This window comes from Mytilus edulis, chromosome 1 (genome assembly GCF_963676685.1).
Source record: "Mytilus edulis chromosome 1, xbMytEdul2.2, whole genome shotgun sequence".
NCBI classification, from domain to species: domain Eukaryota; kingdom Metazoa; phylum Mollusca; class Bivalvia; order Mytilida; family Mytilidae; genus Mytilus; species Mytilus edulis.
The window spans coordinates 72,093,247-72,115,441 of NC_092344.1; the positions used below are offsets into that span (position 1 = coordinate 72,093,247).

Here is a 22,195-nt window from a genome sequence, read left to right on the forward strand (position 1 = left end):
CGTGTTCTTTTACGGCATTTGTTAAAATTGCTTCCGGCGACGTTGAAAGCAAGGAACTTCGAACTTCGAATCTTTGCATTTCACACGATCAGCAAAAGGTTACTGTCAATTTAGATCGTGTCTATTTGAAGTATGTTTTGTTATAGTGTCTTAAAATTTCTGTTGATTGTCGTTCAGATGCAAGAAAACATGAAAAAAGACGGTTTATCTCAAGACTCAACACCGTTGTGTCGTTGAAATAAAACTAAAATATGACCAAAATGCTTTCGAGTCGTTTCGTCCCCACAACCAGGTCGGCCCCAGGTCGATTCTGCCAGTACAATTCGTCCTCACTGGTTCTTAACTTTGTTTACTTGTTGTATTCGATTTATATGGGAAATTGGTTAAAGTTAATATGTATGTGGGAATTTCTAGCTACATTGAAGACCTGTTGGTGACCCTCTGCTGTTGTTTTTTTTAGGTAAACGGACAGAAAGTCACAGGACAAAAAGTCACAGGACATAAAGTCACAAATTTGGTAGGACAAAAAGTCACAGGACAAAAAGTCACAAATAATATGTTGACAATTGTTTGAATATATAGGAGAAATATCTTGAAATATTTACTTTTTAATACATATATACATATTAAAGTTTAGGAAATGTGTCATTATACTTGAAAAATGAAGATTTATTTAATTTTAATCATGTAAAAGAAAGATTTCTTGGCATTATGAAGCCATTTAAGAGCTGAGCCACTTTGACATTTTGTTTTCTTACCACAATTATTTGATTTACTTTGATATTTTTTGGATAAATTTTGTTTACAAAGTTAGATTTTATACAATAGTTCAAGAGAAATACAAAAATATTTTTTAGAAATAAGCGTTTTTTATTCAAAGAAAAAAAGTCAAAAAAAAATGAATTGTGACTTTTTGTCCTGTGACTTTTTGTCCGTGACTTTTTGTCTGTGACTTTTTGTCCTGTGACTTTCTGTCCTACATTCGTTTTTTATTTGGTCGGGTTGTTGTCTCTTTGACACATTCCCCATTTCCATTCTCAATTTTATGTATGTATGTATGTACTGGTAAATGCCTCAAATATCCGAAGAACCCCTCGAAAGCTGCGAGGGTACAGAGGCATCCATGTACACTCCCTATCGGAATTAATGGAGATGTGTCACTAATATATATTTATACGAACATTATTTTTACAAGGACAATCAATCCCAACCAAACACAAAGGGAGTGTTAGGACACTGGGAAGTCTGTTATTATGGTGGAGGAAGCCGAAGTACTCTGAGAAAAACCACTGGGCCACTCGGTGGAAACAGACAAACCAGAGAGATATCAGAAGATTGATCTCCAGGTCAAAGTAGGGGAAAACTTTGACCAACCGAGGCCCCCAAAGTACCCATTCTAGTTTTAAACTCCGGTCTGGGTACCAGAGATGTGTGTGAAAGGGTGAAAATTACCCTTCTGATGTACTGATATTTTTAGCACCCCCAGTGAGAATCGAACTCGGGACCTTCAGCACTGTAGCCATCGGTTCTTAACCACTAGACCACGAACTCATTACTATTAGTAATTTTAATAGTTTCATAACTATTTAAGTATTTCTCCTAATACCAGCCATGTACATATAATTTCTTGTCAGGTTACTTCCCCTTTATTGCAGTGACATTCTGGCTGGGTTGGTGGTCTATTGGAACTATAAATATGACATCACTTGCCAGTTTTAGAGCAGTCTAACGCTACAACATGTACAATTTGAAGTGAGATGACTTTGGCTCACACTTAAGGAATTGTTACAAAGGAGAGTGGACCAGCAATGCAACCACTGTATATGAATTTTTAAATAAACATCTTGTTAACACATTTATATAGTTAGTTCTATATCCTAGAACTTGGCTAGACAGGGACATCTAACAAGAGTGATCCTTAATACCCAACTAACTAGTTTAATGACTTTGAAATTATAGCTTACGCAAGTAAAGAAATTTTGATCGATGTAGAGCATTTTGGCCACACAGTAAAGTGACACTGCCAGTTGGGACAAAGCCATCATGACCATGATTTTTATTTTTATAAAGGGAAAAAACAATTTCTAGAAACAGATGTAAGAAACAAATGGATTTAATTTTTTCTTAATCATACATTTATTTCCTTGGATACAAATATGTGTCTCAGTATATACAAAGTGATAGGTCTGACATAGACCAGTTTTAAATTCTGGTTTGTTTTACCTCTCTTCATCATGATCATTATTTTCTGTTTGCTGATAAACATTTCAAGGAAATGGTATGCTTATTTTAGGGAACTTTGATACAAATTTGCTTGAAACCATATGCTATTAAGTTATGTTGCTTTAGAAAAAAATCAGAAAGAAAATGTGATTTTTTTTTTAAAGCAGATTAAATTTTATGTTTGTTCTAATTTTCGTCATACATTTTGTCATAAAATCGGTAATCTCTTTCAAATTTGCAGGAAATCATGTGCTCCTTTTTGAAGTTATTATATCCAAATTTGATAGAATTGATATGGCATATTTATGATTTATTGAAAAATCTGGAAAAAAATAAATTCTAAAATCATGTAGAAGATTTCCTCCTTTTAATAAAAATCCAAAAGAGGAAGAATGTTTTCCTTCTTTTGTTCAGCATCACAGTGGTATAAACCCAATTCAACATATTTATGCTTCCTTGAGCATATTTAATAAGATATGATGGTTTTTTTTAAATGTTTCTGAATGTTGTTGTGTCCTTTATGTAAGGAAAAAAGATAAAAGTTGTGGAAAAATCTAAACATAGATGCTTGATTAAAATAATGTAAGAAAGAAGATAAAATTGTGGAAAAATCTGAATGTAGTTGTTTCATAAATGTAAATCCAAAGATAGAATTGTGGAAAAAAACATGTACATGTATATGGTTTTTAAAATTGATTAATTAGTCTCAAGCTGTTTTGCTGCATTTTTAGACTGGTTTTGATTGGAATTAGATTCCGTAGCTAATGGTTTTTATTCACAGTTAATTAGCATTGAATACATGTACATTACAATGTAGCTGTTGATAGTAACTTTCATTATAGATATTACTATTATGTCTTTGAACTCTGTGATTGTTTTGATAACAAGTATTGGACAGTTTAAGTTAAACTTCCTACTCTTATGGTCAGATTCATATTACATGTACATTATCCAAGAAAATAAACAAAAACAAGACTTGAATACAATAATTTACTGTTGTTATTTCTTTTTTTAGATAAAGTGACATGGCAGATGTAAACAGATTGGTGTTTTCAATAATACGTTTTCTAGAGGATCAGAAAACAGCTGCAAATCTCAGTGATGAAGGAGTAGAAGGATTAGAAGGTCAGTTATTATTATGAACAATTAAAAAAAAAATTGTAAAAGCCCTTTTAAGTTAATTATAAAAAAAGATCTATATTAGGTTGATATCAATCCCATATCAAGCTAACAACACAAAAGAAAAACATACTATGTGGTCACTATACACTGACAGTGTTTTCCCGATACATTTATGGGCAGTAAATGCTCGCAATATTTTAAGAAATGTGCTTGAAGAACACATAAGAAAAACAAACACTTTTCCTGCACCATTTTATCAGACATATTTTAAACAAATAAAATAGTTTCATAATTGATTTCTTTTTAATTTTTTTGCAAAACTTTAAATAATCATTGTCTGCTCACTGAACCCCTGAACCTCAAAGCTCCCTCGAGATTTATGCAACAATCTGAGCTTCTGATTTTCTTTTAAAACTGTTTAAGGGAAATAATTTGTTTAATTTTAGTTTTTTTTGTACATATCTGTCCCTATTGAACACTGTCATAGGACTAACATGAAATCTCTTTACTGTTAAATAGAATTTATTATGATTTTTTAAATTGATTCTTCCAGTTGCTATACAGTGTTTAGAGTCTACATATTCTGTAAGCACACAAGATCCACAACAGGTGAAGAAGCTGTCTGTACCTAAAAATCTACTGGACATCTTTAATTCACAATTATCTACTGAGGTAAGAATATATTTAAAAAAAATCTGTGTTTTATATGGATCTTTTGGTTCCTCATTTGTGCTGACCATGGTATAAAATTGACCAATTCACAGTTATTTTAAATGTTTTGAAGTGAATATAAGGAAAAATTATTCCTGTTTGCTAATACTTTGAACTTTAAACTTAGACATCTACTTCCAAATGTTACAGTTGTATTATATTTTGAATGACACAGGGTGGTATTCTTAGCATTGCATCACATGCATTCTGTTATTGCTGTATAATAAGTCTTCTGGTCAATACATAATGGGAAAAAAGAAAGTTTACAATTCGATGTTATAAATTTTGTAATAAAATGAGATAATGACTGAACTTTATAGATAAAATGTGGAAGCTTGTTGGGACTGAACAGTTCAGAAAATGACTCTTAGTTAAAACTTTCTGATAATTAGAATGGTGATTCAAAAAATGTTTATGGTATAAACAAACACTGTGTTTACTGTCTTTCAGTCTGTTGCTATAATTTTTCACATTATTGATTTTATTTTATTATTTTTTGCAGCCAGACGCAGAATTTGATTCTTTGTCAATACATGAACCAACACCAGAAGAGAAAGAAGAGGCAGAGTGTTTAAAAAACAAAGGTATGAAATTTCTATTTAGATTTTTGTTTCACATTGTTGTTATGTATTCATTACATGAAGTTGTGGAAGAATTATTCTGAACCCTCATTGGGGTCACATGAATTGTTTTCTAGCTACAAATAAAACAAGAAAGCTCCCAACACATTCCTTTATAAGGAAAAAAATCACCATCAGGGTTATCTCCCCTTATAATGTATAGTGATAAAAGATTGAATCAAGCTTCAAATATTCCCTTATAGTAAAAAAACACATTCCTAAAAATTAGATCAAACACGTCATTTTCTTCATTTAGATGAAAAGTCTTGGACATAAATTGCATTTCTCTCTAAAAATTTGAGTATTTATAAGCAATTGTATCGCCTTATCTTCTGTATTTAATTCTTTATTAACCAAATGTTTTACAACATATAGATGAAGAGGATATGACATTATCAGGGTAAAAGTAGGTCACTATTACCAAAAAAGTCATCATATTGCAATGATTATATGAAGTATAATCATAATTAATTATCTTGTTCAGAATTTTCTCAGGTGTAATAGAGTTCTATTTCTTCTTCTTCTTCTTCAGGAAATGAGTTCATGAAGGCAGAGAAATTTTCAGATGCTTTGGAATGTTATACACAAGCTTTGAAATTAGATAGTCATAATTCAGTATTTTTCTGTAATAGGTAAAATATTATTTGTTATGAATCATTTTAAGACAAATTTCAAGACATAAGGACAAACTAAAATCCATTCATTTAGCCCATAAGAAGGCTTGTTACCTAAAAATCATTCTAAATCAAGAGTACATGTACCTTAAACAAATAAACTGGGTTCACCAGGCATATTACAGTAGTCACATCTCAGTCATTACAGCTGAAAGGACGTTCTGAATCAGCTCTTCTTTACCCACTACCTGCGATTCCGTTCTACTGATAGTTCGATCAATAACTTACAACTTTATAAGATGACAGAAACCAATCCAACACTGTACAGTCTACATTGTTTTCAATGTAAATAATTGCGTCAGCATACACTGTAAAAGTGTTATGCAGACTTACATTCGATGGGCTATATCTTAGATGTTAGATAATGGACCACTATTTCACTGTCTCACAACATTGGTCCTGATAATGCTTCCTGTCATTGTTATTACTATGTCCAAGTCTCAATGACCAATACTCAGCAGAAGTACCTAACCAAGATAGTCAACAAACAAAAAGATCATACAAAAAACAAAACGGTGGCCGTCAACTGTTTCAGCATTTTGATTTATGTCAACAAATAATTAAACGCTAACCAAATGCCCTCAGACATTGTGCCGACAGTCTGAGGGCTTAACAGTAAGTCAAGGTTGTTAAAAACCACCTTGATAGCAAACAAGCTAACTCAACTTTAGATTTATGCACTTGAAGTACACAATCAATGTAATCATACTCTCTGATATTCATTGATAATCATCTCATGTGTCTATGAATAACTAATAATATAAAAATGGTGAAGTATCCATAAATATTTATGATTTGTTGCACAATAACCGTATGTTAACAAGCATAAAATCACATACATCTAGTCAATTGAAAATTTATTTTGTCTTGAATTAATTGGATGGAAGTAACTACATGTAAATACTATACTGCATATATAGATGTATGCATGCATGTCTATATACTTTTACAAAAAATTATGATCGATAACTAGTAATGTTGCTATTAAAAGATATAAGTATATAATACATTGTATTTTGTTGTAAACAATATGAAATTATCTCCCTTTGAACAGACAATGGAAATCACAGAAATGTACCATAAATGAATCTTCTTTATGTAACACTTGTAATTTGTAAAATGATAGTACATAATTTATCATAAGTAATATTTCCTATTTGCAGAGCAGCAGCATATAGTAAATTGAACAAACATGTAAAAGCTATAGAAGATTGTGAAAAGGCATTAACAATAGACCCACAGTATAGCAAGGCATATGGTAGGATGGGGTATGTATTAAATTGGTTGAATTCAGTTATTGACTGATTTTAAAAATATTCATTTGATTTTGTCCAGAGTATCTAACAAGTCAACCAAAAGTCATTTTTAAAGCACTTTAAAATTAAAGAAAAGACGGTTTTAAATTGATATGGTATGAACATATATCTATTTTTGAAGATTGTGTATTAATCTTTGGATGTCTTTGTTGGTTTGAATGGGTTGTTTGACTGTTGTTTGTGAGTTATGCCCAGCTTCTCTATTAAAATAATAGTTTTAATGTGAATGGCCTTGATAAAGTTAGTTTTAAGACACTAGTAAGGTTAAGAATGGAACATATGACTTGGACTAAATGCCAATTAATTGCAGACATGGGGTAATTGAAATATGTAATTGTAATTGACTGTAATTAATTACAATTTATCATGTAATTGAATGTAATGTGTAATTGAGCATTTTTTCAATTACATGTAATTGAATGTAATTAATTACATAGCCAAAATTGCCTGTAATTGACAATTACTTTTCAATGACAAGTCAATTACATTTGAAATTTTGGATCAAAAGATTAAATCTTGTGTTTTCTCAAAAAATTATTAAAAGCAATAATCTTAACAAATGTTGTAAGCTGACAAAGAAAAGCCTTCACAGTATACTTTCTGTATTAACACAACCATGGTAGATTCTTCATTTTGTATTGAATGATAAAAAAAATGTAGACACATGCCATAATTTTAAAAGAAACCACTAGGAAGTCACTGTCTTGACCTTAATTAGTAGATTTAGATAGATATTTTAAGACATTGATTTAACATAATTAACTTTATTCAAGGACTTAAATAACCAATAAATATAACCTCTGGCTATTTGTTTTATTACAAACTATATAATGACTGTTTTTATAACAGTTATGTTAAACAGATATAAGGCTAATTAGAGAGAGATAAATATACCCCTAGGGCCTATAGGTACATGTTTAAATTCTTGAAGGGATAATGCATATGACAAAATCTCACTTGCAAAATTTGTTCACTATATATATGAATGTTGAAAGAAAACATTTTATCAGATTTAAAAATGAGCTCCAAGAGTGTACTGGAACATTTTACTGTTCCTGATGACTTCCAAAATGGAAATACTTTCAAAGGAAAATGTATGCATTGTGGCACCCTCATTAGTGGAAGTTATAAAGTTACATCCAACTTTGTTACACATATGAAGGTAATACTATATAAGAATTTTAAAAATTAATAAATTCATAATGCTTCTTTTTCATTTCTAATCAGATTTCATTTATCTTATATCCTCTAATAGCTTACATTTAAATTTGGAAAATATTTTGTTTATTAAATTAATTAGTTGTGATTAAAACTAAAGTTTATTTTTGTTTTAAGAAGTCAGATTTCTAAATCACTTATTTAAGATAAATAATTTGAATAAGCTGGGATAAAAATGAAAATCATTTCAAAAAATAAAAAATAGTGCTCTTATTTTGTATCATTTACAATCAAATAAATTTAAATAAATGTAAAATTTCAATAGGTAAATTAAAACAATTTAATATTTTCAAGATATTAAATAAGGCCTTTTGTAATTTTCAGAGAAAACACAGAGATTTGTACATTCTGCATTCTGAGAATAAAGAAATTCAACCAACATTGACACAATGCATAAAAAAAAGTGTAAAATATTCACCGTCTGATCCAAAACAGTTAGAAATGACAAATGCTCTTATAATGTTCATAGCTGGGGATCTTTTACCACTCTCTATTGTCGAAAGTGAAGAATTTAAAAACTTGATGGAAAAAGCTGACACTAAGTATCAAGTGCCTAGCAGAAAGCATTTATCTTCGAAACTTCTACATGAAAAATCGGTTGAAATAAAAAATAACCTTGTAAATACTCTTAAAAGAGCTGAATAAATGCATGTTTTCAATGTTTTATCTTAAATTTCCTTTCAAATGTAATTGAAGTAATTAATTACATTTGCCAAGTAATTGGAATGTAATTAATTACATTGATAAAAAAAGTCAAATGTAATGTGTAATTTAATTGAAGATTTTGTAATTGTAATTGAATGTAATTAATTACTTTCAAATGTAATTGACCCCATGTCTGATTAATTGACACAATTCATGTAGACCCATCATACAGCATTCAAACAAATGCATACAACACTTAATTTATGATGAGTAAATTTTATCCTTTTTCTTGATATGTAGTTAATATCATTTCATTTAGTCTCATTTTAAAGCAAATTATAGTTATGTTACTATTAAGAATATTAGAACAGTTGAAATTCATCCAGTTATTTTAACAATATTGTGTGATTTATGTTTTTCAGTATAGCATATACAGCATTAAATGACCATGAAAGTGCACTAGAATGTTACAGAAAAGCTTTAGAATTAGATCCTACTAACCAGTCATATCAAAATAATCTAGAAATAGCTGAACAAAAATTAAAAGAAGAAGCTGCTAAGGTATTTTTGTCTGTTCAAATTCACATATTTTATAAAGTGACTCCTAGTATTGATGTTTTGCATTCAAATCTATAAATATATGATATCCAACAATTTGCATATCTATAAATACTCGAATTGGATTGGTCACTTAGAATTTTTCTCAAAGTTTACACTTCAATAAACTATGTTTTCGAGACTATATTTGTTATCTATTCATGCGCGATACACAAGCTTGCAAGGATCCCCGGGATTTTCAGCAAATTGAAATTAAAAAAACAAATGCATAACAGTTGTGTCTACTCTAGTGCATATATAACAAAACGGGAATAGAACAAATGCACTAAAGTTTCGAAAATGTATAAAATTCAAATTCAAATAAAATTCCGCGAATGAATGATTTGGCGAATCTACGTCATGGCAAAACACATGACGTCATACGAATGAAAACTTTCACTGGAAAGATCATTTCGTTACTTGTCCGCTTCAAATTTGGATAATTTCTCATTAAAATGAAGTTTTTGGAGGCAGGTGCTATTTTATTTTAGATCCGATGCATTTTTCAAACATTTATGGATTTTAGAAAGTCAATATGGCGGCCAACTCCCTAGTTACGACATGTCAATTATGTATTTGATGGTTATTATAGTAGCATTTACACACAAAATATTGTTATAAAAAAAACTCTTACTCACAAACTTTACATAAAAGTCCTTCCGAATTTTATTCACTTTGTGAGTTAATCGCCCCAGTTTACACATCAATAACCTGTAGAAAAAATGTATTTAATCCTATAATAAATCTCAATATTTCACAGTTTATGCTACTAGATTACATAAGGTGATTTTTATGGCCCCCGCAACGAAGTTGTCGGTGCCAATCTAGTTTTACTCTTGTCCCGAAATTCCAAAATTCTGTAATTCCGTCATTCTGCAACAAACCATTATACAGAGTTTTTTTCTAAACGCCTTCAGATATTGGTCTGATTTTTGGTGTGTGAGTTAACCGAGATGAGTTACAGATCAAGTTTAAGTTTTGTTCCGCTCGATTAATTTTTGCCCAAATTACGGGCTATGGACTTTGATAAGTTGTTGAAAATCACAATTAAACAGACTTTTTTTCTAAACGTTTTTTAGATATTGCGATGATTTTTGGCATGTGAGTTAACCAAGATGAGTTACAGATCAATTTAAGTTTTGTTCCGCTCGGCTAATTTTTGCCAAAATTACGGGCTATGGACTTTGATAAGTTGTTGAATATCACAGTTATACGGACTTTTTATATCCCACCTACGATAGTAGAGGGGCATTATGTTTTCTGGTCTGTGCCTCCGTTCGTCCGTTCATCCCTCCGTTCGTCATTTCGTTCGTCCGTCCGTTCGCTTCAGGTTAAAGTTTTTGGTCATGGTAGTTTTTGAAGAAGTTGAAGTCCAATCAACTTGAAACTTAGTACACATGTTCCCCATGATATGATCTTTCTAATTTTAATGCCAAATTATAGTTTTGACCCAATTTCATGGTCCACTGAACATAGAAAATGATAGTGCGAAGTTCAGGTTAAAGTTTTTGGTCAAGGTAGTTTTTGATGAAGTTAAAGTTACATCAACTTGAAACTTAGTACACAGGTTCTCTATGATATGATCTTTCTAATTATAATTCCAAATTGAAGTTTTGACCCCAATTCCACGGTCCACTGAACATAGAAAATGATAGTGCGAGTGGGGCATCCATGTACTATGGACACATTCTTGTTTTCTAATTGCTTTCAGATATTGGGATGATTGTTGGCATGTGAGTTAACAAAGAGGAGTTACAGATCAAGTTTAAGTTTTGTTCCCCTCGGCTAATTTTTGCTGAAATTATGGGCTATGGATAAATTGTTGAAAATCACAGTTATACAGACTTTTTTTCGAAACGCTTTCAGATATTGGGCTAATATTTTGTATGTGAGTTACTCATGATGAGTTACAGATCAAGTTTATGTTTTGTTCCGCTCATCTAATTTTTGCCAAAATTAAGGGTTTACAACTTTGAAAATTGTTGAAAATCACAGTTATACGGGTTTTTTTTTCTACACACCTTCAGATTTTGAGCTGATTTTTGATATGTGAGACTACCATCATGTTTGTGTCCACATGTGTTATTGAAATTGCAGATTTTTCAATTTTTTGAGAAGGGGTCATTCGTGTCGCTTTGATGCATCTAGTTTTAAAAGTTTCTGTCAGTATAACTTGCTAGACTTTGAATAAGTCCAGATTTTAAAAGAAGTACTTTGCAAATTATATTATCCCTTTCATGTACACTTATTGTATAATCCATCAAATTCACTTTTTTCAAATTATTTATAAGCAGGTAAGACTTATGTCTTATATTTGCAATTTATTAATGTTTTTTTTTACATTGTTTCTGTTTGTAAGACTGTTATAATTTTCTATCATAATGTAACATCCAAATGTAAAATATTTTCCTTGTATGTGAATTGCAGGCAGGCTTTGGTTTAGGATCCGGTGGTGGTGGTATGCCTATGGATTTTAGTCAGATATTAAATAACCCACATGTAATGGATATGGTGAGTTTTTGTCTTTCAAGTTTATTATTTTTTTTGAAAGATGTTTTTAGCTATTAACATGTGTTTGTGAATGTTGATTGTAAATTCATAATTATTAAATGACTTTATAAGTGCAAATATTAAACAACAGATCAACATTGAAGATCTATTTAAGAATTTACTATTCAATATGAATAAATGGAGACTTGGGTATATTTTCAATGAGACAGCAACTTAAAGACAGAAGATAAGATGTCATAGATCAATGTGGGATATAACAAAATAAAAAGAGAAGTGCCTTTTTACATATGTCAAACTCTAAATTGTGTAGAAAAGTTGTAAATGAATTTGACAGTGACTATCAATGATCCACCATCAGCATCATATTCCCTAAAAGACAGAAAATAAAGATAATTTTAGTTATAGACATACATCACATTAGATTATGATAAATTTATGAATTTGAAAAGAACAAATATCATTCATGTACTGTATGATTAATTTTTCAGGCAACACAAATGATGGGTAATCCACAAATGCAGCAAATGTAAGAACTTTAATCCTCATTTACATATATATTAGCATTGTTCTTTTCATATTTTTATACGACCGCAAACAAATTTGTGATCATAAATTAGTATCACGTCGTCATCCTCCTCCTAAGACATTTGGTTTTCTTACAATAAATTTAATATAAGTGAATGAAAATCTATGAAATTTAAACACAAGGTTTATAAACACAAAAGGAAGGTTGGGAATGATTAAAGGGGTTGTGGTCCTAACAGTTTATGAATTAGGGGCCAAAATGGGGCACAAATAAGCATTTTTCTAGTTTCCAGACAATAAGTTGAGGAATGGTGTATGGATCTCACTGAAATTATACCACAAGGTTCCATACCAGAAAGAGATGGTTAAGATTGGCTTTGGAGGGTTATGGCTCAAACAGTTTAAGAATTAGGGGCAAAAAAGGGGGAAAACAAGGGTGTCCTGTTTAAAAAAAAAAAAAAAAATTGGGGGGGGGGGGGGGGGGGGGAGGGTGTACAATCCAAATTCAGACCTGTACCAAGTGCAAATATTGTGTTCATTTTTGCCCCAACTGTTCAGAGTTGGACATCTTAGGTCGAATCAAGCTGTGCTTGACGAGGCAATTTATTAACTGTTTAAATACCAGATAAAAAACTGTTTTTCTTTTAAAAAAAAAATGGAAATCAGTACCGCAATTACCTATGCTGTCACCCAAAAATTGCCTGAGAAAAGTGCCTCATCTAAGAACAAAGAATACTCATACTAATATCTGGGAAAACCAGTTTCAAAAATAGCAAATAACAATAATATACAATGAGTTAAAGGAATGAAAATATGTTTAAATCTTAATCTTAATCTTAAATTTTAAAACTAAAACTGAAATAAGATTTTCTGAAATAGGATCAACATTATCTAGAACCTAATATAATCTTGTATTATTGGTGATGTCAATAGAATTAGGTCTTAGTACCGCCTTTGTATAGTTCTTGTAAATAGTTAATCATACTGTTTAGTGAATGGTAAATGATATACATGATATTTGCAGGATGTCAAACATGATGTCAGGGTTTGGTGGACCTGGGGCAGGGGCAGGAGGTAATCCAGAGGAAGCAGTTGAAGGGGGTGCACCAGGAGTACCAGGAGGAATTGGTAATATATTACAAATGTAAGTTTAACCAGAATTCTTTTTATGCGAGGCTTCTGTATTACATACTGATGGGTCTTTATTTCTCAGGAACTTGTTTTTATGTACTAAATGTCGACTGACAGTAGAGAGAAATATCAATAGTATTAATGTCATATTTATAAAAATTATAAGAAATGTAAGTGGTTATAAAAAAGTACCAAGGATAAATTCTGAGACAAATAAATATACCACTATAGGACTATAATTCATGTTCAAATACTGTAAATTCAGAAATAATTGCTGTTTTTATCATTGCAAAAAATGTGACCGGGTTATTATTGCAATAATTGAAACTCACATTTTGAATTTTTCATATGAATCAAACAGAATTATTCTGAATATCGCCAAAAATACAATCCCATTTTAGTCTAAAATGACAAAATCGCAATAATAAATGCAATAATTTCTGAATTTACAATAGACAATAATATCAAGCTTGTAAGCTTTAAGAGGGTAATGATAAGAATACAAAATAGGTGTAGTACACACCAGTGAGGCAGCTGTAGTACACACCAGTGAGGCTGCAAACAAAGGACACATAGTTGATAACATCTAAAGGGCAACATATCGTGAGATTAAGCTAGATTGTTTTAATAAGAGAACATAATAACGGTTTATACTGACTTAATGAATAACAAAATATATCAAGATATTACAACTAAGACAATAAAGATATTGTTACGTTAAAAAAACTATAAAAAAAACTAGGACCTTGAGCGGTGTAAGTAGTTGTCAACTTTTTGAAGAATTTTATAGCAATTCATTATTTATAAAATTTCTTTTGATTTATTAACATTTATGAATTTCTGCTCAACATGTTAATAATGGTTGTTTCAGTGGACAGCAAATGGCTTCACAAATGCAAGAAAGTAATCCTGAACTTGTAGCACAATTACGACAACAAATGGGTAGACCACCAAATAATCCAGATGGAAGTAACGGTAAGCACTACATCAGTTTTATATACTGCAACTAGAAGTTGAAACATGCAAGTATAAAATGAAATAATAGGTTATTTTACATCAATTTGGTATTTTAGATCAAATGATTGATTGGTTAAAATTGGACTAATACGCTTATAATATTAAATATGAGATTATGAAGTTGTATATACAAAACAGGTCTATATTAATTAATTTGCTTTTACTACATCAATTTGACAAAGCAATATTTTAAAATAATACTGCCTTTTCTAAAAACCTAAAATACAGGAAACATAATTTCTCATAATCAGCTATGAGGAAATAGGATGTTTTAGCTATGATTTGCCAAGGAAATTGAAAAAACTAAAAAAAATACTATTGGGATGATCTTATTGAGAACTATTCAATATAAACATAACAAACATCTCAGAAAGGACATAAATCACTTCTTTAACTACTTTTGAAACCTCTCTCCTTTGTTTGTCTTCTTTGAAAACTTCTCTCCTTTGTTTGGCTTCTTTTGAAATTCAGCTTCACCACAGAATGTTATATAAAGATTGAATATCACTTTTAAGGTAAGTTTAATCGAAAATTGTTTACCCTCCATGGGTAGCTTTAATTGTTATTGTCGTGGTCAAGAAAAAACATAATCATATTTCACTTTAAAAAAGAAGACAATTCTATCTGTCTTTATATCAATAGATGGTAAACTTTTCTGTAGCGAAAGGGGCATTAAGTGTTATCATTGTCCATGTGTGTACATTCCAAAATCAGTTTCTGTTCTCTACCTATAGTTTGCCTCAACCAAACTTTTCCAATATTGACTCTGTTCAATTGAAACAAATACATCAGTGTTCCAGCTAGGTTTTCAAAAGGGCAGGGTGCCAATCCTGAAAAAGGGCATTTAACGCGCGATATGATAATATGAAAAGGGCATATTTTAATAAAAGATGTTAATCAAACATTTGTGTTTATTCGTTGAATCACAGGTTATACAAGAACAACATCTTTAGCCCATATAGAACTCTATCTTTCTACTTTTAAGGCTGAAAAACTTGTCAAGCAGCTTGTCACACAAGTTTTTTTATCATTGCTTGGCACAGTTGAACTTTATATGCAGTATGTTTTGAAAGGAGATCTGTTTCATACTGTTTCTATGGTCTACCACATTTTACCAGTTTCACCTTTCTACCCCTGCTGTGCTTGATGGCAATACAGCACAAAACAGCTGTGCTCAGTAAATTCACAATTTTAGGATATAAAGCAACAGTGAAAAATAGTATCAAAAATAAAGAATACAGAAAAAGATGACCAAGGCACCCTACCAACACTGCTACTAAGACCCTCTTTAACTTTTCCCATAACTCAAAATAAATACCTAAACATATATATTCTTAAGCAAGAAGTATGGAGACACATTTTAGAATATGTAAATGGGTTACTCAATGCTAGGAAAAAAATCAGATTGAGTTATCTTTCTTTATTCGGGTGTGCTCCTTCTTTGGAGGATTATAAACAGTACGTAAATATGATGTAAATATGATCACAATATGGCGGCCGATTTTGTTATTTTCGTATCAAAAATGAAGGCAGTCAATGACAAATACTTCTGAATTTTCTGTTTATTTTACAGAAAACAAGTAAAACAATGTCTTCAACGAGTTTATAATGGTTTTCCAACTTTCTGTCATTACGTTTCTTCCATGAAACTACGGTAAACATCGCAAATTGTGCCCAAGTTGTTGTATGCACATTTCTTCAAAGATAATTGCCAACTGACCGATTCTATTTAAACGAATTAATGTTGATGATCATTTATGACCCATCCGATAAACGGATTACCTATAACAACAGATTATGACACCAGTTGTAACCATTGATTAGCTTGGGGTGGTAAACAAAGTCATAATCTTTTCCCCAGGTAAAATTTAGTAATAAGCGTATCATATCAATACGCAAATTAATATGCAATCGATCTTCAAAAAAGGCAGGGAGCCCTGGAAACTGTAAAAAGGGCACAGGGCGCCACTCGGAAAAGGGCGGGCGCCGCACCCTCTGAAAACGGCCTAGCTGGAACACTGTACATTGAAAGTGGACATACCTCTTTGAATTTCCAACATGATTTTTTTACTGCACTTCATGACTTCTGTATTAATCTTCTAGAGTAAGGGTTCTTATTTCTTTGGTATTAGTATGCAAACATGAAGGAATGTATTCATCTTTAAATTCTTTTTGTTGTAGATGCTGATAGCAATCCTGGTTCCCAACAACAATGATGTGATTAAGTGTACTGTAAATTGATGTTTATTTTGTCGTGATGGAATTTGTAGACTGATAAAATACGTGAAGGAAGAAATTTGTATAAAATCGATCATTCAACTCTGGAAACCAGAAATTTTGTATATTTAAGGCATGTCTGCCTACAAGAAAATACAATGAAAGATTTTTTTTTTAAACAACCATGTATGTTTTTTTTTTTTTTTGGACATTCATATCAATCATGAATACATTATTTATTGAAATCTAAGGTATTGAAAATAGTTTTACATTCTTGATGGCTTTATTTTAGGCATTTTATTAAATAATTAGATCAGCAGAGAATCATTATGAAAAAGAGGTATACAAGTGCTGTGACTGCAGCCTACCTCATTAAAAAAAAATGGGTACCTGCTTTTATGTGTATCTTCTTGAGCCATTTTAATATTACAAATAAATTTACAATTGTATGTGAGAAGCTCACTGAATTTAGATTTGCCTTTTTGATAAGTGATCCAAATTAACTGATATTTAAACAACAATCTTCAGATTAATCCAAATTAGCAGTTGATTTGATGAAGAAGGCGACAGAACCAGTTTTCACAAGTAGCTGTTACATTAACCTTAGCACTTTCCAAATCAGAGAATTTGTTGAGTCTTCTACACACTGATGTAATTTATTTGTAAAATTTTATAATGATCAGGACTGATACATGAATTGGTACATGCAGTTTCATTGATGAATATTTGTATTCAGTGTTAAATATATTTATTAATGAGTTGTTTATTTTATTTGTATATTAAATTCATATTTATCATTTATAGTTCTATTCATTACTTTAGGATGAAGTTCGGCATAGAGATATGCAAATGTATATTGGAATACTCCTTGAGCTTTGAAGGACTTTAATTACAAAAGAAAAATGTCTTTTAGATTAAAATAGGCTGAGAACTTTTAAAGCAACAAGAAAGTTAACTTCTATGCTGTTATGTTTCATTAATATTATGTTGGAACTAAGTTTCAGTTAAATTCCATCTTTCACCATTTAATCAAAAGATGAAAAAGTGGTTAATTTCCTGATTTTATTTCACTGTTTTTATGATAAAACTTTGTGTTTGCCTTCAAAAATTTATTTTTACAACAGTATGCTAAGATTTAACCTTAAGTTATATTGTTATTTTATAGCCTGCAGATACATATAGAATAAGACCAATTTGTCTTGCCAATATAGAATACATTTATGCCATTTATGTCAAGTACTATATGGAAATGATAAAAATAATTATCATAAAATCAATGCTTTCTTTTTGCAACAGAATGACATAAAATATTTCTTTGTCAAACATTTTTGTTCTGCTCAACGTTTCCATTCCTTCTTCATTCACAGTCAAATCCATTGCAATGCTGAGATATTGCTAGAATGTATATTTACTTCATCTGTACTATAGCCCAACATAGTAAGTTCTGTGAATTTGGGATGGCAAATATCTGTTGATATGACTTGAAACCATGCTTCATTCCTGTTATGGCAACACCACCTACACTGTGGCTAGCACCCTAGACCATTCGCCTAACTAGGCTAAAAAATGTAGCTTTGGTTAGTTTACATATAGATATAAAATAAGTATAGAACATTTGTTAATTATATCATTTAACTAATTAAAAAGCAAATATTTAAGCATTTATAAATTATTCTTTCATAATTTATAAATGAATGAGGAATTTTTTGAATTTTGGAAATAAAAGTGGGCATTTATTAAATGGATATTATTTTAACTGGCTGTTTCTGTTGTAACACCTCTAGTGATAAATGTCCGTCCACATTATTAATAAATGTTGTAACATAACAGATTTCAGCAAGTCCTATTTATAATTAATACATGTATTTTAAAACACCTTAGTTGCTAAAAATCATGTTGATGTTAAACATTTAGAATCCCCCATTTGCTCTGTAGTCTTTAAATTTTTATGAGAACTTTTTTTTTGCACATGTCGACCATATCTCTTCTTTTCATAGATACAAGAAAGCCAAAAATAAAACGTGAAAAAGTATTTTTGTGAAGATAGAATTTTTCAGTCAGACATATTAGTGCTAACAAACATTGTAATAGCCCTTGTTTCATTTGTGTTAATCCCACCAATAATGAGAATAAATGGAAATGATTTTTTCAGTGAGAATAGTAACAATGATTTGTAAAATTCTTTAGATTAAATCATGTACTCATATCTGATGTAATAGATTCCTAATGTAAAAAAAAATGAGAAACATTTTAGAAAAGAAATAACTTTTTATTGTAAATTTTTGAACTACTTTGATCTAATTCTTAGATAAAATATAGTTTGCCCATATGAGCAGCCTGAAATGAATGATATAGAATATATTATGACTAACAGTTTTAAGAATGGCCAAGTGTAAAGATTTTGAACTTGATTGAATAGAGGTAATTTTAATTCAGCAATTCAATTTTTGCATTTATTAAGGTTTATCTCACTCACTTCATGTTATAATGAGTGTTACCACTGATGTAAAATTTTGAACAGAATATATCTGATTCACTGATTGCATTGATAGTATTGTAGCATTTTTCAAAGTTATAGAGTATCCACAGATCCATATGTTTAGTTTGTACGAGTAACTGTCAGAGCTTTTTATCATAACCTCCCCATTCTGTTATCACATTATCTGTCTGTACTATGATAAGTTTATGCTCCATTAAAACATTGTTATTGATATCAATAAACTTGTGAGATTTAGAAAAAAAAGTTTTATTTTTTTGTCACATCTGCGACACAAAGCAAGACATAGAGAATACAATCCTGCAGCATCAGTGGAAACTATTTATATTTATATTTCAGAGGTTTGAAGACATGGAGGTTTAATACCTTACAAAGGCTTATATACAGATACCTAATGTTATGAAGATCCCGTTGGTTTTATGTCTCTGGTCCTTCTCCAATTTTCATGGTTCAGGGAATGCATTTTTTTTTAGTCATGTGAATGTTTCACTTATTACGAGTAATAGGATAACTTTATTTGATACATGAATTCCTTTTAAGGTCTACATGTCTTGTCGGACAGGGTCCACCTGTCCTAGACCTAATTTCATGGATCAGTAATTAAGGTTCAAGTTGTGTGATTAGGTCAATTGTTAAGATACTGTAAGCAGTAGATCAACTATATTTAGTGAAAAAAAGATTGTAAGGTCAACGTGCCAGTCTGACAGGTTCATCTAACCTTGAACTCATTTTCACAGTTCATTGGTCAATGTTAATTTTTTAGTTTTGGTTTTTTCAGATATTTTAAACAAACTTTATTTGGTATATGGAATGATTGTTAGGTGTACATGTTTGTCTGGCGATGGTCATATGACCTTGACTTCATGGTTCATTGGTCAATATAAAGTTTTCATGGTTTGGTTTGTTTCTTGCTTACTTAAAAACAATAAGTCAACTTTATTTGATGTATTGAATTATTGTAAGTTGTACATGTCTGTCTGGCTTGGTATACCAGACCATGACCCCATTTACCAGGGTTACTAAAAATAATAAGTGTATGGTCTACTAATATAAACTTTATCCTTATTTGGCACATTATAATTTTAAAATGAGGTAATACTACATAAACCTATGCTACATACAGATAGATGCACAGATTGGAAAATATAATGCCCTTTATATTTTGTTGGCAGAAAATAGAGAGATGAAATATAATATTAGGCTTTCCACAAATAGTATTTTGATTTAAATTATAAAACACTTCTTTTTTTGTTGAGCCTTCGACTTTTGTCGAAAAAGCAAGACTTAGCGATCCTACATTCTGTTGTACGTGGCGGCGTCCACAAATATTCACTCTGGATAAACTTTCCAGATAAAAGATAAAACTTTCTTAAACTATCCTGAATTTCTGCCAAACTTGGACAGAAGCTTGTTTATGATCATAAGATGGTATCCAAAAGTAAGTTTTGTAAAAAAAAATACTTTTTTTCAGAATTTTATTTATAAATGGTTTTATTTTTCCTTCCAGGAAACATTACATTCACTGTGGTTTAAAGTTTTTAAAATTTTAATAACTTTCTTAAACTATTATGGATTTGTACCAAACTTGGACAGAAGCTTGTTTATGATCAAAAGCTAGTAGCTAGAAGAAAATTTTGTACCTGTTTTTGTATATTTTACTTATAAATGGACTTCCAGTTAACATTACATACAGTCTGAAGTTAAAGCTTTTAAAACATTTATTAGATTCATAAACTATCCTGGATTTCTACCAAACTTGGACAAAAGCTTCTTACAATCAACAGCAAAAATAGGCAAGACACTGGGTTTCGCGGAACCCTTACAATTTTTTTTACAGATGTGTAGAACTGACAATAAAAAAATACTATTCAATATCTGTGTAGTTTCAATCATACTGCAAAATTGCAAAACACAGACCATGTAGCAATTAGGCACATGTTGCATTATTAGTTTCTATATTTTTTTTATTTCGCTTTCCTTACACAATGACTAGAAAGTCTGTACTTATAAAAGATATCAGTGTTATATATATAGTTCCCATAAAACACTGAATCTATAAATAAAGGTAATCTATGGACTTCAAGTTAGCCATTTTTTAAAATACAAGAACACCTTTTTCACAAAAGTTTAAAAAATATGTTTGTTAAGAATTGTTTATTTTGAATTGTAAATTATTAATAAATTACAAGGGTGATAAAAAAACATAAAAGAAATTTTAAAAAACATCCAATCAGAGGGGAAATAACTCAACATAATCTTAACGCAGACTGCGGTATTGTTTGCTTACTTTTGTTAGTTTGAAAAGCTTTATTATAAAAGAAATGGATCATATCATAGTTTATGTACTGCATTAATGTAAATGATGTGATTATCAAAGGTGCAGCTTCAACGGACTGTAGAAGTTGAACCCTGAACAGTTGGGCTACATTCAAGCTAGATACAGTTCTGAAGTTACATTGTAATTAAATATTTGAAAATCAAAAATCTAAATACAAGGTTAGTTTCAGCATTTTTTAAGAACCCCATGAATTCAATATTTGTTGAAATAAAAAATACTTGAATTTTGGACCCTTTGAACCTTAATGTGGCATTAATATGTAGACTTATTTGATAACATGTCCCAAAATAAAAAAATCTAAATACACGATAGATTCACCATATAAAAGAACCCTAATAATGATTTTTTTTATGAAATCAAACAAACTTTTAAACAATTAAAAAAACAGGGCTCAAAATCCTAAATTTAAATACTTGGTTTGGTTAAGCATATTAATGAACCCCAAGAATTCAAACCCTTAAATTAATCACCATTGAAATTGGTCAAGAAATAAGCAATTTATACAAAGTACATGTTTTAGAAAAGTATTGTTTTTTACCACTTATTCTTAAACAGTTAGGACTATTACCCCAACTTCATGTGAGATTGGTAGAAATCACCTTTGTTTTAAAGTTTTATAACATTTTGTTTATGCAAACTAATGATAAAATGTGAAAGGGTAAAATTTAACATAATTCCATTTATAAAGGGACATAACTCAAGATCAGTGATATTGATGCCACCCATGATCACCCATAATTCAAAACTTGATCTGTGTATGGTGGCAATAATTGTTGTGCATAAGATTCATAACATTTTCTAGAGGCCAACTAAAGTTAGAGAATGGAAACAAA

General features: G+C 30.4%; 1 protein-coding gene across 2 annotated transcripts; it reads left to right on the forward strand.

The window, feature by feature from the left end:
* Window positions 1–3: 3 nt before the first annotated feature.
* On the forward strand, window positions 4–19,270 carry LOC139489255 (small glutamine-rich tetratricopeptide repeat-containing protein beta-like). Of its 2 annotated transcripts, none has more exons than XM_071275500.1 (12): window positions 4–130; window positions 3,239–3,348; window positions 3,899–4,017; window positions 4,559–4,640; window positions 5,209–5,308; window positions 6,514–6,618; window positions 8,952–9,090; window positions 11,554–11,637; window positions 12,126–12,163; window positions 13,187–13,306; window positions 14,165–14,268; window positions 16,492–19,270. In XM_071275500.1, the coding sequence occupies exons 2-12, from the start codon at window positions 3,249–3,251 to the stop codon at window positions 16,524–16,526; spliced, it is 1,026 nt and encodes a 341-aa protein (XP_071131601.1). In that variant the 5' UTR covers window positions 4–130; window positions 3,239–3,248; the 3' UTR covers window positions 16,527–19,270. The 2 variants fall into 2 exon arrangements, with proteins under 2 accessions (XP_071131601.1, XP_071131611.1); XM_071275510.1 differs by having other exon boundaries at window positions 4–98.
* Window positions 19,271–22,195: the final 2,925 nt, after the last annotated feature.

Excerpts from the sequence above, each read along its gene's own strand:
- LOC139489255 (XM_071275500.1), top strand. The coding sequence starts at position 3,249 with ATGGCAGATGTAAACAGATTGGTGTTTTCAATAATACGTTTTCTAGAG. Across the intron at positions 9,091-11,553 it reads TAAAAGAAGAAGCTGCTAAG|GCAGGCTTTGGTTTAGGATC; the intron begins GTATTTTTGTCT and ends TGTGAATTGCAG. Across the intron at positions 12,164-13,186 it reads AATCCACAAATGCAGCAAAT|GATGTCAAACATGATGTCAG; the intron begins GTAAGAACTTTA and ends TGATATTTGCAG.